The 17,858-nt window shown below is 35.7% G+C and overlaps 1 protein-coding gene across 2 annotated transcripts in view; it reads left to right on the top strand.

Moving 5' to 3' along the window:
• LOC113098507 (tomoregulin-2) overlaps positions 1–17,858 on the top strand; it is a 59,090-nt gene that overhangs the window by 24,627 nt on the left and 16,605 nt on the right. For both annotated transcript variants that reach the window (XM_026263632.1, XM_026263631.1), the window contains exons 3-4: positions 1,404–1,533; positions 7,040–7,066. In XM_026263632.1, the coding sequence (XP_026119417.1) occupies positions 1,404–1,533; positions 7,040–7,066 (157 nt within the window). The remainder of the gene's footprint in view (positions 1–1,403; positions 1,534–7,039; positions 7,067–17,858) is intronic.

Raw genomic sequence — 17,858 nt, 5'->3', positions numbered from 1 at the left:
TTTGTATAGTTTTATTTTTGTATACAGTATATCACCCTAAAGTTATGTTAAATTATTATTAAAAGAAAATCCATCCATATCTATCTTTTTCCTTTTTGTTGTATTCTATCCTTTCAGTATATTCATCTCCCGTGGACCTAGTTTTTCTTTTTTCTTCATATTTCACCCCCCTCTCTCTGGATCTCTTGCCAGTGTTGGCTCAGAGCTCTCTCATCCTGCATAATATTGCTTCTCAGCCGATAAAACAGCAAGTACAAATCCCGCTCCAGAATCGATGGGCACAGTTATTCCTGTGACCCCTGCCAACCAGCTGGCCACCATCCACACAGTCCCTCAGCCAACATGTGAGCTGACAGACCACTGCAGCCTCCCCGGCTGGACCAGACACTATGTGTCTCTGTGTGTTCAGGTGCATATGTGTGTGCGCTGTGGTCAGACTCTTCCAAAATACCTGCGTGAGCTTTGGAACGGCTTCATTTTCCACCAGACCACCTAGTGAGTTTAAAATACCTGCTTCTCGTGAACTCGAACTTTAGTTGGTTTTCAAGAGATTGACTGGAATGTTTGAGATGCACTGAAGTAGATCTTTGTCTTTCTCTTTTGAAAAGTTTTATTTTTCATAAATCTGGGAATGCACTCATATTAAAATTATGTGTGAGGCAGATTTTTTTTTTTTTTTTACATTTGCTGTATTAGAAAAATTTTAAAGTCAAATTTTCTTTTTATATTTCCTTTTTTTTACAAGACATTTTTACTAAACATTGTGATCAAATCTTCAAACCTTTTTCAATTACATTTAAAAAAAGTATGTTAAAGTTATGACTAAAGAACCTGAAACCGACTCGCAACTTGCAAATGTTTCACAGTATTTTGTGATGTAGTCCTTCCTGGCATTTTCTTACACTGTAATCATCATTTTGCGGCTGGTTTGGGAACGTGGGCAGTGCAGTTGGCAGGCTGTATTTCGGCCCTCGGAGCTCACAGTAGCTTTATTCACATTCAGATCAAGCAATTCTTATTCTCTGCTGTGAGCTCATCTAAAACCCCCGAAATAAAACGCTGCTAAAACATCGCAATTAGGCTGTGAGAGATATATAGGTCAGTTTCATGCACATTTCTTATTCTTGCGTAATACGTTACAACATTTTCTTAAAGAAAGACCCCTTTGTTCCCATCTCATGCAATGCTTAGGAGAAAAAAAAAAATTCATTGTAGTTTTTTCCTGAAAACTACTGCAGGAATATTAATATACAGTTTATTTCAAAGTATTATACATATTTATTGCCCTTATATTTCAATTCTGCAAAAAGCTGCAGTACTATAATGTTAATATTGGTCCCATGTTTTCCACGTCTCATTTTTCTCAAACTTTCTAATGCCTAAAATCCCTCTTTTTCTTTCAGTGCAACAATGATTATGTTCCTGTGTGCGGCTCCAACAACGAAAACTATGAAAACGAGTGTTTTCTGCGGAGAGACGCCTGCAAACAGCAGAGCGAGATCCTGGTGGTCTCTGAAGGATCCTGCCCAGCCGGTACGTTCACTCATGTGTTTGCTGTCTCTTGAAGGTTAAACCACAGCCTAATCATTTGCCCATAAAAAGTGAGTGTGAGGTTATCAAATTGAGCAGAACTGTATCAGACAGAGACTCATATCTGTGTTGTGTTAAACATGTTATACTCTACTATACCCATAATACCCTTTACAGGCTTGAACCGTATATTACTGCTTTGTGTAAAGCTCTTGCTGTGTTTTAAAACCTGCATTCAGAGCTTTTAAAGGCACAAAGGCTATTTCACAAGACTGGATTGCTGTTGTTTATGATTTTAGAAAAACATCCCCCATTTTCCTCTAATATAAAAGGAGTAAGCATTGCATGTTTATGGTAAATCAAAGACCAAATGATACAAGCGAAAGTGTGTTTTGTGGTCAGTAAGAAGTGTATTGCAGAGGCTAAAGCAGATGTTTGGTGCTCTGGGAGTTGCTGAGTCAGACTCCATTAAACAGGGCCTAAACACACTGAAACCTCTAAAAATGATCTCTAGGGAGAGAGAGAGTGTGGGAGGAAGGTATTTGTGCTTATGGAGCATCCAGAGAATGACATGTTCTCCTCACGCCGTGTGTGTATGCAGGTAAAGTCATAATTCAGTCCCAGCAGGATGTTGGTTCTCATCTATGCCTGAATGTGTACGAGCATGTACTTGTCTGTAGGTGTTCTGGGAGGTAAAAGCTAATTTACTGAAACAAGCTGCAGAAAACAAGAAGAGTGTTTGTCTTTGTCTCCATGAAGGTTGAATGGCACCACTGAACCATCTCTCATCATCTCTCTGTTTGGCTCTGTCTGTCTGAATGCTTTCCTGTCATCTTTTGCTTCTATTTCTCTTTTTACGTTCATGCATTGAATGCACGTCAGACCAGTCTGGTTCACTGGTAATACTCTGAAAACAAAAGCTAAAATTATAGTTGTGATCAAGGATGTCTTGTTTACATGCTAAGTGCTGCAAAAAAAATCACAGTTTTTGAATATCTATCATGGTTTGTTTCCTTCCCAATTAAGTAATCAAATTAGCTACACATATCTAAAATTGCAGTGAAAAGCCCCCAAATGAAAATAATTAAAAGACATTACAATATTGTGACTGTGGATTTGCAAAATAAATAAGTAATTAAATAATTTATATACTACTACTGTTATCTTATGTTCAGTAAGGCTACATTTGTTTGAATTCAGAAATTAATATAGTAGAATTTAATAACAATTTAACACAACTTTTCTATTTGAACATGCTTTAAAATTTGATTTAATCCTGTGATGGCAAATATTCAGCATCAAAACCTCTGGTCTTTGCTGTCACATGATGCTCTACAAATCAGAAACATTTCTTATTATTCATGTTGAATGCATTTGTGCTGCTTAATAATTTTGTGGAAACAGTGATATTTTTTAAGGATTCTTTGATGAACAGAAAGTTAAAAAAAAAAAGAATATTAATCTTTTCTGTTACTAAATATATACAACATCCTCACTAATCTTGACTTTAAAGCATGGTGGATCAACTAAAAAAAATATAAAGACATGTCAATATAGTTTTTCATCATATTACAGTTAGAGAAATTGTAGTAGAACCCATAATTCAAACCTGAAGCTTAACAGACATTATGAACAGATATATTAAATTCCTTACCAATTCGATTATGACTATGTTCAATTCAGATTTAATAGTTAATTTTACACAAATCATTATGCCAAGGATTAAATAATGTTGTTGAACAAAAATTGTAATTTACCTGAAAACCCTGCTGAATTCTTAAAGCTCTGTCTAAAATAGCTTTAAGTAAGACCAAAAGAATATATCCACAGCCCAATGAGATTTTCACACTTTCAGCCCTGAGGACTTTGAGGAAAGAGACAGAGAAATGGACTGCCTCACAGTTCTGATGCTTGTACCAGCTCATCTAACTCTTTGACACTGATTTCCTCTCCACTAATTCCCAAGCAAATGATCCAGCAGCTGACAGATGACCTACAGAGATAAGTGAAGTGTATCACACTCTGCTATTTTCTTTATTTCTCCAAGGCTGGTTGCAGCTCCTCAGTCTTTGTTCATGCATCAGTATCATAACTGAAAGTGAGCACCTTCATGCATCAGGAAATAGAACATTGATTGTAATAACCGGAGAAGTATTAAAGGCATCATATCACATCATATTACATTTGTATAGTTTGTCATATTTTAGGTTTTCATAGATGTCCCACTCTTTGTCTAGCTCTCCTTCATATTTCTGAGCCTTCATCTTGATTTTGGAATTAAAAACTCATGTGCCTTTAAGAAACACCTTTGCTATTTAAACATATGTGACAACGTTTACACTGTGAAAACTGATGTTTACAAGTAATCCTGCAATTTCTTATCGATTACAGTATAATGTGGAGGTGTATGCAGCAAACATTGAAAGTTGAGGTCAGAAAGATTTTGTAATGTTTTTTAAATAAATCTCTTATGCTTACCAAGGCTGCATTTGTATGTCCAAACAGTAAACATAAATAATATTGTGAAATATTATTTCAGTTTACTATAACGGAATTCAATTTTAATATATTTTAAAACATAATTTATTGCTCTGATGGCAAAGCTGATTTTCAGCAATATGTTTACTCATATTTTTGTAAGATTGTAAATTTATTTACTCTCTGCACTAAATTCTGTTGGACAGTTTAATTTATTGATTTATTTTTGCAAGGTTTCCGATTCGGGCCTGTGCTTGTTGCTCTCCATGGTGCTGAATCCCATTCTGCATGTTAAATGATGCTAAATGGATTCAAAAGTGCCATTGCTCTTGTCAATAATGATCCTTCACTTCTAGTCTACACTCAGTATTAAAAGTTATGGTACTGTTTAAAGTCCATGATTTACTGGCATAGTCACTTAATTCAGCTGTAATATCATTCACCAACAGTCACTTCCAATACTGTTTGGTAAAATTGTGTTATTCCCTTGTCCCACTAAGTAATTCCACCATCCTGCTTCAAACCTATCACAAACTCTATCACACTTGGCTACTGAAATTTGACTGTAGCTTAGTTTCTTGCTGCGCTTCGTTGAAACTTTCAGAAAGGTCTTATGTGCCAAATATTAAGAAGAATGGAAGAGGGGAGTATATGCTTCTCTCTTTTTTTCTGGCATTGATAAGTGGGCTATTTACCTCGCAAACTGTGACAAGTTCACCGTAGTGCTGCTGTAAGATCAGCGTGAATAATGCACTGATTAAGGAGACGGGTCATGCGCTTATATTGAGTTTTCAGTGTGGCACAGGGCAGCTAGCCATTAGCTTAGTGATGCATAACTGTAGAGTGGAGAAGGCAGTTCATTTTCAACATTGGAAATCGAGGTTAAGATAGCCTTTCTCCATAATCGCACTCCATGTAGTGCTAAAGTAGCTTTCTCCATGCAGGGAGCATGCATCACATTCCACGAAATGACTATTACATTCACAAAGCTCTCACATAAACAGCTCAACAGGCCTGTTTTATCATTAAGTACTGATATGTTACCTGACACACATGTCGGTCAAGCATGCTGTTCTGGAAATAGTTAATTGTGTGTTGTACAGCGGCCGTGGCATGTTAAATCACAGCTGCGTTTGTCTCTGCTGACAAAGACCATCTGCCTCTGAGCCTCAAGCTCAAGTTCACTCATCCCATTGCATCATGGGAGCCCAGATAAAAAAAAGTGCAAAGTCACCTGATAACATATTCTTCCTGATAAATGACAAAGGCAGAGGAGATGCATAACCTGCTGATACCTCTGAATGAGGAACAAAGGTCTCTTACACTTAATAAGACTCCTGTCATTGTTTCGTGCCAGCAAACTCAGCAGAGTCCAGTCTCACAGGAAGAAGTGTGCCGAGAAACAGATTGTTCGTCTCGCTTTACTTTTTCAGCCGTACTGTGAAATAGACTTTTTGATGTACTTTGGAACTTCATGAATTTTTGAGGCAGTGGAAGGTTTTCCACTTTTTTGACCCAGTGCTTTAGGACAGGTTCTTTGGTTCTGTTTAGTTTTTGCCTTTTAAGGTCTTCAGTTTTTATAAGGAATGTTGAATTGAATACAAGGATGGTTGCTGAATGTAGACTATTAATCTGTTTAACCCTATAAAGTTGTATATATCATATTTAAAATGTAGCTTACTGATGACTCTATATTATTATGTTCTGTCATTGAATTTTTCTAGGGAAAACCAATTCAGTTCCAATAATGTTCTTTCTACCAGATTTTTGTTCGTGATAATAAATGTACAAATTTTTTTGTCTGGCTGTTATTTATGTCGGGCTTTATAGAGTTAATTTTATACTCATTTTATACACATATGCAGGTGAAAGCATATCAAATAAACAGGTAGAAATTATTTTGACAGGTTTAGACATATTCTTTGCATTAAAGCCATAGCTGAGCTTTTCTTGTCCAGATGGCCAGAGAGCATCGCTCAGATGGTCAAAGACAGATTGTGTGCGGCATGCCTCTGAATAAAGAATGTAACTGTCAGGCAATTAGAAAAACTGACAGCAAATAAACCAGTCTGAACTTCTGTGTGTGAGTGTGGACACATGGCGTTTTTAGCTTCTTGAGATAAAAATGTATGTAAACTATACAGATTAATTTAGGAATCTTAAAATCTAAAAAGAAAAAATAGCTTTCAATGCAATTGCTTTGTATCTAACACATAGAGCCACACATGTAAATTAGAGTGTGTATTTGTTTAAAGATACATATTATGCATAGTTATATCTTGCTATGCTTTCCTCATTTTCACTTGAGTGTCTTTTTATACCATCATATCCAGTGCATCATTTACATTATGATACTTGACTATACTTGACTTTAAAGTCATGTTTAAACAAATATTGTGGCAGTAAAACCATGAAGCCCTGGACTTTTCTGTTGTTATGTGCAAAGGGTGTGCAGAAGGGTTATAGTTTCTTTGGTTTAAGTTGAAACACCGATTCTAAATCAGACTGTGATGAATCAGAGTATGTGTGCATTTATAATATCTGCCTCTTGCATCATTCGTGCAGCCCACTTATGCCTACATGAGTCAAATGGGTCACATATTCACCTTTGATCCTCCCACAGTTCAAGTACATAGGACCACGTTTGTAATGCATACTGGGAAAAGTGTGCAGAGACTCCAGAGACACAGATGAGCAATAATGTACATGGTTTATACATCCATCCATTTTCTAAATCGCTTGTCCTATACTGTAGGTTGCTGGAGCCCATTCCAGCATCTCTAGACGTAGACAGAAAAACATATTGGATGTATGGCCAGTTGCTTATTTGTACATTCTTAAAAATTTAATTCAGTTTATTTACTTTTTTATTATTGTCTGGGAAGTTGACAAATAAACAACATGGACATGAACTTTAGATGCGGTAAAACCTGTGTGAATTGTTTGACCCATATTGGATTGAACAAAATGACAGAAATGAAAACTTCGAAGAAAGACATTGATGTAAAGTTTTGTTTTTTGTTTTTTACAGATGCTGGTTCAGGATCGGGAGATGAAGGTAAGGCAGACCAACTCAGAATATTCAATTTTGACACCTGAATTTGTGTGCATACTGCTCATTAAATCACTGTGCACTTGTTTACACTTCCCCACCGATGATGCTCATAAACACACACTCACTTCCTCTCAGCCTGTCAGCAGTCATCTGCTCTCCTCCACAAGCCGCCCACTGAAACTGAGATTCAATTACACCCACTCACGTATTGTTCAGAGAAACAGAATTATTACACTCTTCCCCCCAAAGTGCAATGTCTGACTGACAGTAGAACAGTCTGCGGCTTGAACCGTATATTTGCACCTCTTAAAATGTGTCACTCTTCTTTGATTTTAATCTCTCACTCTTCCAGTCAAACCTTTTATTCTTCTCTGAACCAAACAGGCCACATCCGCTAATTGAGTACTGTAACATCCCCCTGCACGCTTATTGTGGTCTTGTTTTGCTAGCCATTTCCTGTTTGCTAGATATGGGCTCTGCTTTTTGCAAATAGCAGCAGCTTGGTTGGTATATGTGTCATTGGCACGGGGCTATTTTTCCCTGAGGAGGTTTGGGAAATTTATACTTCACATACTTTTAACAGAGAAATTGAATCCCAACCATATAAGAATGTCTGCAATTGGGGTGTATTATTTATTTCCCAGATATATTATTAATATTATTATTATTTAACTTCCAGTAAATACAGCACCTAAAGTTAAATTTCTTGTCATGCTGTCTTTTGGTTTTACATAAAGATAATATGAATATTTTAATATTGTAAAATATTATTACAGTTTAATAATGTATCAGTCTCTTTAAAACTACACTACTGACACCGAACTTTTTTTTTTTTAATGCAAGTCATATTAACTGGTCATGTGTTAATAATTTTACCTTAAAATCACAAATATTGTTTAGAACAAGGATTTTTTTTTCAATGAAAAATAGTAGTACGTATGTATGTTTGAGGCTGTAATTGACTGTAAAAGTACTATACATACAAATTTGAATCATAAATGTCTCTCTTCAGGTTGTATACAGCGCTCTAATAGTGGGTAGAATTTTTTTATAATATTTTCCACCTATATACAATAATACTTACTTTGGCTTCAGTATAATAACAATATAAAAGATCATTACTTTGCAAGCAACATGTTGTCTTTATAATGTTGCACTTAACATTTTACAGCAGTAGTTTTCTAAACCAGGGCTTTGCAAAAGTTTGAAAACCCTGGTTTAGAAAACTACTCCTGTCCAAATAGTGCTTGTGAAGGACTTAACTGATCATGAACGTCTCATTTAACAAGTATGTCAATTAAGAATATCGAGATGTTTTGTTAGGAAAATGGTTTTGTGTTAGTTGATGAAAGCAAATGGCTCTCTGCAGACTAGAACAATAGAGATAGAGAGAGTGGAGAAGACAAGATGATGAGGGGAGAGGAGAAAATATGTATAGAGAGACAAAAGAAGAGTGATAAGAGACTGGAGAACGTGCACATCGATAAAATGAGTGGAGAAAGGAAAGGAGAGGGAAAGAGAAATGGAAGGCAGATAAAGAGAACGATACGTAAAGAGGAGGAAGAGAAAGATGAGGGCGATAAAGGCTGGGTGAGGGAAGGGAGAAATGATTGCAGTTTATAGATGGAACAGAAAGAGAGTGAGAAAGAAGGGCATTTAGGTAAGCACAGCACTATCACTGTGATAAAAATCAAATGTATTTCAATGGCTGCAGATAAATTATATGGGTTGCCTCCTGGGCATGCAGGCTGCTGGACACTTACAGCAAAGCACCAAGAGAAGCCGCCCTGAGGGCCATGTGACATCATCTGTATGAGAGGCTACATGCAGAATAACACACTTTAGAGTAAAACAATATAGAGAAACCAGTGATTAGGATGGCTGATGCTAAGAGATTTGGCTTTTTCTGATTATCAGATATTTCACAGCAGCTGACATTACTTCTAATTCTAATCAAGTTTAGTTACCAAGTTATCTTGTATAATGATTCCCATCAACAGTGCATAACATTGGATTTTAATGACTCTGTTTAGTATTGTATGGATGTATCTTCAAACACACATCAAGCACTAATAAAATATGCATTATAGTATAGTCAAAAATATCTTGATGTAAAAAAAGGCAAATATAATTGATACACAGAATAGTCATTAGTAGACTTTAAAGGGTAAGTTCAACCAAAAATTAAAATTATTTCATTAATTACATTTGTTAGTCTTTGAAACACAAATTAAGATATTCTTGATAAAATCCGAGAGCTTTCTGACCCTCCATAGACAGCAATGTAACTGAAACATTGATTTGACTATAAATGAAAATAAATCATGTTTACCAGCAGCACAGAGTCTTTCCCAACCTGCCCTTGCAATAAAGCTGCTTCGTCGTTGACAAACTATAGAAGACATTCAAAAGTTTTGTTTCCTACAATGGATTGTTGGTATATATTTTCCTTACCCAGCATTCTTTTTTTTTTTTCTTTTTTTTTTTTACAAAATATCCTGTTATTATAGCAGTTCAATAAACCACACATGACTTTATCAGTAGAATTTTATTTCACTGGAGCTCATGGCCCAGTCATTTTCACAATTCACAACATTCAAAACTGTTTTATGGAGTTTTTTTATCGAACAGTCGGTATGTTGTTAAACAACGTTAAAATCCATCGAATGCACTGCACAGCCTTGTTTTCATTCCTGTCAAATATGGCACCATTTTGACGCATAGAGAAAGATGCTGTTTGAAGCTGGTGTTGTTATGGTAGGTATAGTAGCAGGGACTAATGAGGTCATGCTAACCAGCCCAACATTTACCCCTTGTTAACATTATATGCTGTTTTTGTTGTTGTTTAATTTAGTTTAATCGCGGTCCTAATGTTTAAAGACAGTCTTGGAAAAGTTCTAGAGAAACTACCTGAGAACTGTCTCATTGGATCTAATTAAGTTAATTTACTTAGTGCTAGTTTTCTTCTTTTGGGTTTCATGAGAAAAATATATGGCATGAGGGTAGATGATGATGAAACTACCTTTTTTATTTCTATTTTTGTGTGATTTTATTGTATTTATTTATTTATTTATTACTCTTTGCTTTTAATTCAAGAAGCAAATATCTTCGTTCCATCACTGTGGAGCAAGAAACGCCCAACTTTATTCAATGATTAATCGCTGTATCACTTCAGCTGTCAAAACTGCAGCAGTACGGCTCCAGCAGCACTTCATTATTTCTAATTACTTCCAAATGTAATCCATTTACTGTGTATCCAGGGCTCTGCATCAAGGATCCATTATGTATTTAATTTTGGTAGATTTTCTATAATCAATACAGACAACACAGACACAGGAAGGGAGTTGGATGGCGTGCTTTGGGCTTTCGTTGTGTGTTTATTTGGTCTTTGCAGCTGCGGTCGACCGCGTTTGATCTTTCACATAAAGATGGTTGTTAAGTCATGCCTTAAACTGTTCTAAAATACACCGCAGCTTTTACCGGAGGGAAATTAATGACCTCACGTTCCTGAGGTGACGACAGTCAGCTGCACAGCCGTCTGCGGGTGAGGACCTTCCCCAGTCACCGTGGTATCACCATGGTAACAAGCTTAGAGGAATGAGAAAGAGAATAATCTAATCTCCCCGTTTCAGCTGCTGCGATAAAGATGGTCGCAGTGGCGTCTGGAATGGGAGGTGAAGACTAAGGAAAAGTGTCTGGCTGTGCTCAGAGTTTGTGTGCTTAACATTCAAGCTGAGTGTGAACATGTGCACTGTTTCTGTACTGCAGTCCTTACTGAGTCAGATGCACTGTTTATCAGCATGTGTCACTGCGGCTGGAAAAGGCTTTTAAACCATCGCAACGGATATAATTCATAAGTTGATCTGATAAAATAGCCCTTTTGAAAAGCTCTCGGATACCTAGCTTCAATGCAAGGGTGGTGTTTTATCTTGGATTATTAAGTTTATGTATATTAGTTCTAGGTAGTGGTGGAAAGAATACTAAGAGATTGTACTTAAGTAAAAAGTATTGCTACTCAAGGAATAATTTACAAGAGTACAAGTAAAATTACTGAAAAATAATATGACAAGTAAGAGTAAAAAAGCAGTTTGCTGAAAAACTAGTCAAGTTACTGCATTACAAATTACTTTAGTATTATTTTTCTGTTTTTACCCAAAATGAGACGATTATGGAGCATTATGGAGTAGGGTTAACCCTAACCCTAATACTCATATACGGTCATTTCGGTTTCATAAGTGAGAGCCAGGAAGTCCCTTATATGGACAAATGCTTCAGATATATCTACAGCTGAATAACACGCAAAAAGAGATGCTTTGACTGATGAAACGTGGAAGACAATAAACACCCATTTGCAACACAACACTAACTGACATAATTTGTATCACAGTAAAGATTATAATAAAGAATAGCTTTTGTTTCACTGTGATAAGAAGCAACATGGAACCAAAGAAGCTAACTGTTTCAAACACGACAGATGTTAAATAGTGAATTTGGAACTAAACATGATATTAGTCTCATAAACTGTCAAGTATGATGCTATGTTATGCAAACATACTACCTATCACTATAAATACCAATTTTTAATACCAATTTTAAAAGTACATGTTTTTTTATTTTTTTTTTTTTTTAAGAAGGGTAAAAGCAAAGAAGAGTACGTAAGGGTTTAAAAGAAAAGAAAGAATTTAAAACGTGTGAATTAAAAAATATAATGTGGGGTATGGGTAAGGTTGCGCATCGCTTGAATTTTTAATTATTCCGATTCTTGTCAATTCCTAATTTCGATTCCAATAAGGTAAATAATAAATAAATAAAAAATGAAAAATCTTAGAGCTCATTCACATTTATTGTAACTCACATTACAAAATATTTCCTTATTAGCTGATTCCTCTTATTGATTCCTTTGTGTGCATTTTAATATGATTTTAAACCATGACTCATGTACTGTTTTCTGCCCTACAAACATAGCGGCATAGCCATCATTTTTTTCTTATATATTTTAATTGGATAAGAAATCATATATACTTCTGGAAGATAATTTGTATTCTATAATATTTTTTTCTGCATTTTTCTAATGAAAATTTTAGGATTGGTTTATACAAACACATAATAAGGCAGAATAGTTTCTATACTGTTTTAAATGTTATATCAATTAGCACTGGATTCTTCCTATATTATATTTATTACCCCGAAATGACCTGAAATTACATTCTTTAGCTACAGCAAAAGTGGGATGTGTTTGTCTATATTTCCTGCATGTCATAAGTTATTTCTTCTACTAGGCTGTTTTGGACTTTCTGCACGACAGCACCCCCCGACTACGAGTATGAATGTTTAGCACTCCGTAGTGTCCATATCGCCATGTGCTCACACATCCAAAGCAAGCACACAGAAAAAGTGATTTCAAATGCATCCTATTGATGGATAAATCATGGTTGATCTATCAAGCCAGATGCATGTAAAATGCATGCGCTCTTATTTCAGTGTTGCTGTTAATGTTGAGGTTATTTTGGCTTCGTACATTTAGTTTAACTGCACTGTTAAAGAGGGCGATTTTTACCATTCAGCTGAACTATGTGCATGTACTGTATATTAGACACTTAACATTGTTCTTGCTCCATCCACATAATAACTGTCTTTCTATCAGTGTAATTTCGACGGTATGACCCATTTCAGGAACTGACAAAATTATTAATAAAAATCAGAGCATATAGCTCACATTCACTAAAATACTGAAATGCTAAGGATGCTGATTCAAAATGACAACGTAGGTGATTGACAGTCAGAGCTAAGTGTGAAAGTTTTGATTGGTTTTGCACCCGAGTCAGGCCTGTCTGTTATTGGCTGAAGCGCAGGGCTCCACTCCAGCAGTTTGAAAAGTGCCCTTCAAATGCCAGCTTGCTCTGTTTCTCCATCAGTGCCTTCTTTGTAACTTTTTTTATTTGTTGTTGTTGTTGTTGTTTTTTGTACTTTTTTTTGTTCTTTGTACTTTTGGTTAAAACTAAATGTAGCATAGTATTAATAACAAAGTTTAATACTTTAGTTTTATTCTACTCAAGTAGAAGTTTACTCAAGTTTTTTCTACTACTTCTTTTTTAAATGTACTCAAGTGCTGTAACGAAAATATTTGTAATTAGTTACTTTCCTCCTCTACTTCTAGGCTGAAACCTATTTTGAGTCTATAATTAAAGGATGGCACATTGTTTATCTGTTAAATTAATATTAACATATGAATTACTTTTATTGTTGAAAGGCTTATTTTAAACATGAAAGCCAGACCATAAATTGGCAAACAAAGTGTAAAGAGGAAAAGGGGATCAGAATGCCTTCTTTGGCTACATGAATCATATTTGCTTTTAATTGAATCTGGGCAGGACAGTTATAATGCCCAGCATGCTTTACTTGGAACTTGGTTTTGAAGGGGCAAATGTAAAGACTTTAATGTCCAGTTACAATTTTATTTATAACCATTTCTAAGAAAGATGGGGTCTTGCATGTTTCTTTATTCTACTGTCTAACATGATAAAATGCTCTTTCTAGTTGGTAAATGGTTAGCTGGTGGTACCTAGTAATGCAACATGAAAATGGATCATTCCATGGGGAGACATAAAGTCATGTTGGTACTGCTAATGGTCACTGAAAATCATTTTATTCCATTATGTTTAATGAACAAATTATGTTTTCTTACAAAGAAGTGTTGAATTAAACAAAGAAGGAAAAAAAACAGTTGATGTTGATGCATGATTAAATCAAGTAAATTCAAACCACTTTTTTTTCTGTATCCTTATTCTCTACAGCTGAGAGAAAAGCAGATTAAAAAAAGGATTTAGGGCTTCCTTAATGTATGAAAATTGAAAATAACATTGAAAATGTAAATGACTTTTGTTCTTCTCACAAACAAGACATATATTCACTCTTGTTGTCTTTGTAGCAAACCATTTCAGAGACTAAGCTATTTCCAGCCCCAACAAGAGGGAAAATGCAATCATTTTGTGGCAACATCTACTCATTCGCGATTCGTTCCGAGCTCTGACAAATACCTTCGGAGTTATTAATATAGTCAGGGTCTTTGCAGATGAAATGTAAATCTCAGGCAAACGTGGAAGGCGCTGAATCAAATGAGACAAAGGTGTACTGGGGGCTACGTGAACCTTCTGTCGCTGAGAAATAAATGTTCTGTTTTAATATGGGTCATCCTTGGGGCAGAAGGGGATTTCTATTAAAATTTATTTTGGGAAATACAATATAATGATACGGGCAGGCTGGGGAGAATGGAAAAGGGGATGAACAGGAATCACACTAGACACAAAAAGATGAGCCGTTCACGGTAATGGTGGGATTATATGGAGATTAGCGCACTAGACGGGTCAGGAGACATTGTGATTGATGAGCCGTGGCAGGAAGTGGCAAAATGGCCTCAAGGTCACAAGAGAAAGTGAAAGAAAAGAGCAGAGTTCATTTTGGCTTATATCCACGCTGTAGAGCCAGACAGAAGTCACACACAAAGAAATGTTTGAATTTCTTCTGCCAATAGACAGAATAAATCATACCAACATACTGTAGCATATGGAGATTTACATTCCAAGAGATGAGAAAGAAAATGTAATGTATGGAGAGAAAGATAAGACAGAGACAAAAGGGAACACTAGAGGCATGTATACAGTAACTTGGGAAAATAGACTCATTTTTTAAGTGGCTGCATCTATGAGGAGTTTAATCCCTTTCCGGTTGTGGATCTTATGAGGATGCTATTTTCTGACAATAGTGAGCTTCATTTCTTGAGTGCCACTAAAAACGAACTGACTGCAATCTGTTCTGGTTAAAATCAGTAAAGCATCAACCCTCAGTGGTGCCGAAATACCCATCATAACAGCAGTCTCCAGCTCCCCAATACTGGAACTAGCTAAGCCTGAACTCCTTGGAGACAAACTTCAGTGTTTGAAATGTAAACATCTAAGGGCTTGGTTGTTTATAGAGCTTTCAATTCTTAAAGGCTCATTTATCCTGGGATGCATCTGCAAAATCCGCTGAGGTTGTTGGTTTGTTTGACTGTCTTTGAATAGAAAGTGTAAAGGAGCAAAGAGGAGCTCCGCTGGGCTTGAATCTAGAGTTTGTGCTGGAGCTGGAGGTGTTTTGGAATGGAAAAGATGTTCATGTTTCTTTGTTGACGCCCGTAACATGGTAGGGTTTATTTTTGGCTAGAAGCAGAAGTGTTGAGTACATAATATGCATTTGTTGTCCAGTTTCTTATGACATTTGCAGCTGGTTTAGGAGACTACTAGGGATTTTCTGACTTTGATCTTGTTTAAAATGTTGGTGTTTTTGAGTTTTGTGTTTTCTGGTCACAAGTGGTTAGCTCTAAATACAGGTGCCACTGGGGTCTAAAGTGATCAGAGAACTCAAACTGCATCTGCGTAAGAAATATCTGAGTACATTCATATTTATAGTGTAATGCTAATGCACCTGGATAGTGAAAAACTTCCCACTCGCATCAGTCAATCAGTAAATTAAAACACGTGTTAGACCTTGCTTATGTCATTTACACTTACATAATCATTTAGCAGATGCTTTCATCCAAAGTAGCTCACGAATAAGGACAACAGAAGCAATCAAATCTAACAAAAGAGCAACAATATGTAAGAAAACAAGTAGATAGAATAGAATAGAGAACGCTAGTGTTAGAGGGTCTATTTTAAATGAAAAGCAAACAAGCAGAAAACATAGAAATAGAATAGAGTCTTAGAGGGTCAAATGTAGATGGAAGAGATGTGTTTTTAGCCATTTCTTGAAAATGTCATGCTTTATAGAAAATAAAGGTCCTTTTAAAGAATTTTAGAGAAATGCTTATACATATATTGTATATATACATGCATATGATAAAATATATTTTTAAATAATTGATTTAGGTACATTTTAGTTGATGTTTCTTTTTTATCTTCTTCTAGCTTAGCTTAAAAGAATAGCTTCTTTTTTTATGCAAATATATATTTTAAACAGTTATGGCTCTTTTTAGTTTCTTTTTTATGTTTTCCTTTTAAAATAGTTTTAGTACTTTTTAGTAAATATATTTATAAAACTGTTTATTTTAAGGCTTTTTGGTGAATGTATAGTTTTAAATCATTTCTTTGTAAGTATCTTTATCAGTATCTTTTTTATATTTATTTAACTTTTTATGTATACCGTATTTTAATTAGTGACTTTTAAGGCCATTTTTTTTACTTTTTAGCTTTGTTATATTTTTCAAATGTATCTTTTTAAATTGTATTTAATGTACATTTTAGTTAAGGTATCTTCAAGTCGATTTACTCAATACTAATGTGTAAAGGTTCTCCTCACTGACGTGAGATTGCTAAGTAGGAAAATCTCTTGTGAAAATGCTTTCATTTGTTTTCATTTGCTTTTCGTTTGTGCATTGGCTGTTGGGTGTTACAAGGTCCCTGGTGGGCACATGTTGTTAAAGGCCAATATCTAAATTTGGTATAGGTCTCTGAGCAATGAATCCATATTCCTTTGAGTTGAGAAATGACCTTTAACTTGAAAAAGAAAAACAGAAAAACTAGTTGTTGTTCTACTGAGGTGGAAAATCTCACGTCGTCCTTACTAAATCATTCATCGTCAAATGAGTTCATAAGATCCGCTTAAGGGACAATAACACTGCTCTTTTAGAAATAGACAATCAAAAAAAAGTGAATAAAATGTAGCATTTTTATATTAAACTAGTTCTGTCATATTTGATGCAGTCCTCTCTGGAATAGCCTTTAGCAGCTAGCTCTTGTTTACCAGCAGTTGTCTTCGCTCTACTGATTTGGATCTTTTCTAAAGATCAAACTGGAGTGAAAGTTTGGCACTGTGGTGCCAGTGGGATTAGTGGGACTCGATGGCAAAGACTGGCACCCACAGTGCTGGATCATTTCAGCTGCTCTCTGTGCCACCCCTCGATGTCTGGGAGTTTAGATGAAAAGACAAGGTGCCAGGAGCTTGGTGCTCGGACAGTCATAATCCACTGCAGCAGGGGTTGTGCTAGAAGAAAGAAGAATGTAATGTCAATGTAAAATGTAAAACCTTTTTACACGGTCAAGAACTTTTGCTCAAAGGAAATATTCCGTTAATGCTAAACGTTCTTCATGGAACCTTCGATTGAAATACAGAACATTTATTTTTAATACTAAGAATTAGCATATCGCTGCCTGAATTCACTATCATTTAAGACAATTGATTTTAGTTCAAGTTTGTTATTTTTTTAACACAACAGTATTATGAAGAAGTTAAATCTAGTCTTTTTCCACTGCTAGGCATGTATGAAATCCTTACAAAACACTTTTATTTTTAATCTGGGGCATCGTAGAGTCTAATATGAGACTGTGGTTTAGGGAAGGTCACTCGGTGGGCTGTGGCCGCTAATGTAAATGTTCATTTCAGCCTCGATCCTGGTCAGATCCCCTCATCAAGGCCGTATTCTTAGCTTGCAGAAAGTGACACTTTATTGACTGCCCATCGACCAGATGTCTCTTTCTCTCAGTCCCTTTGTGTTTTTGTCTCTCTCGGTCTCTGTTTATGTCTCTCATCATTCATCTGTTTTTGAACGCCTCCATCATTGTCGTTTTTACTTTGTTGTTTTGTTTCTTTCATTCTTTCTCTGTGCTACTTACCACAAACGCCATTTGATGTTTTCCTCTCATTTCTCCTCATCCTCAACTCTTCATCTCTTTTCCTTCCCCTGCACTCTATTTCCATTACATATCTGAGAGTGGCTCCATCACGAGTGTTATTATGGGTGCCATCAGGAGCACATCATAGT

The sequence above is a fragment of the Carassius auratus genome, unplaced genomic scaffold, assembly GCF_003368295.1.
Source record: "Carassius auratus strain Wakin unplaced genomic scaffold, ASM336829v1 scaf_tig00216571, whole genome shotgun sequence".
NCBI classification, from domain to species: Eukaryota; Metazoa; Chordata; class Actinopteri; order Cypriniformes; family Cyprinidae; genus Carassius; species Carassius auratus.
The sequence above is the reverse complement of the archived record's forward strand: the minus strand, read 5'-3'. Positions and strand labels throughout refer to the sequence as shown.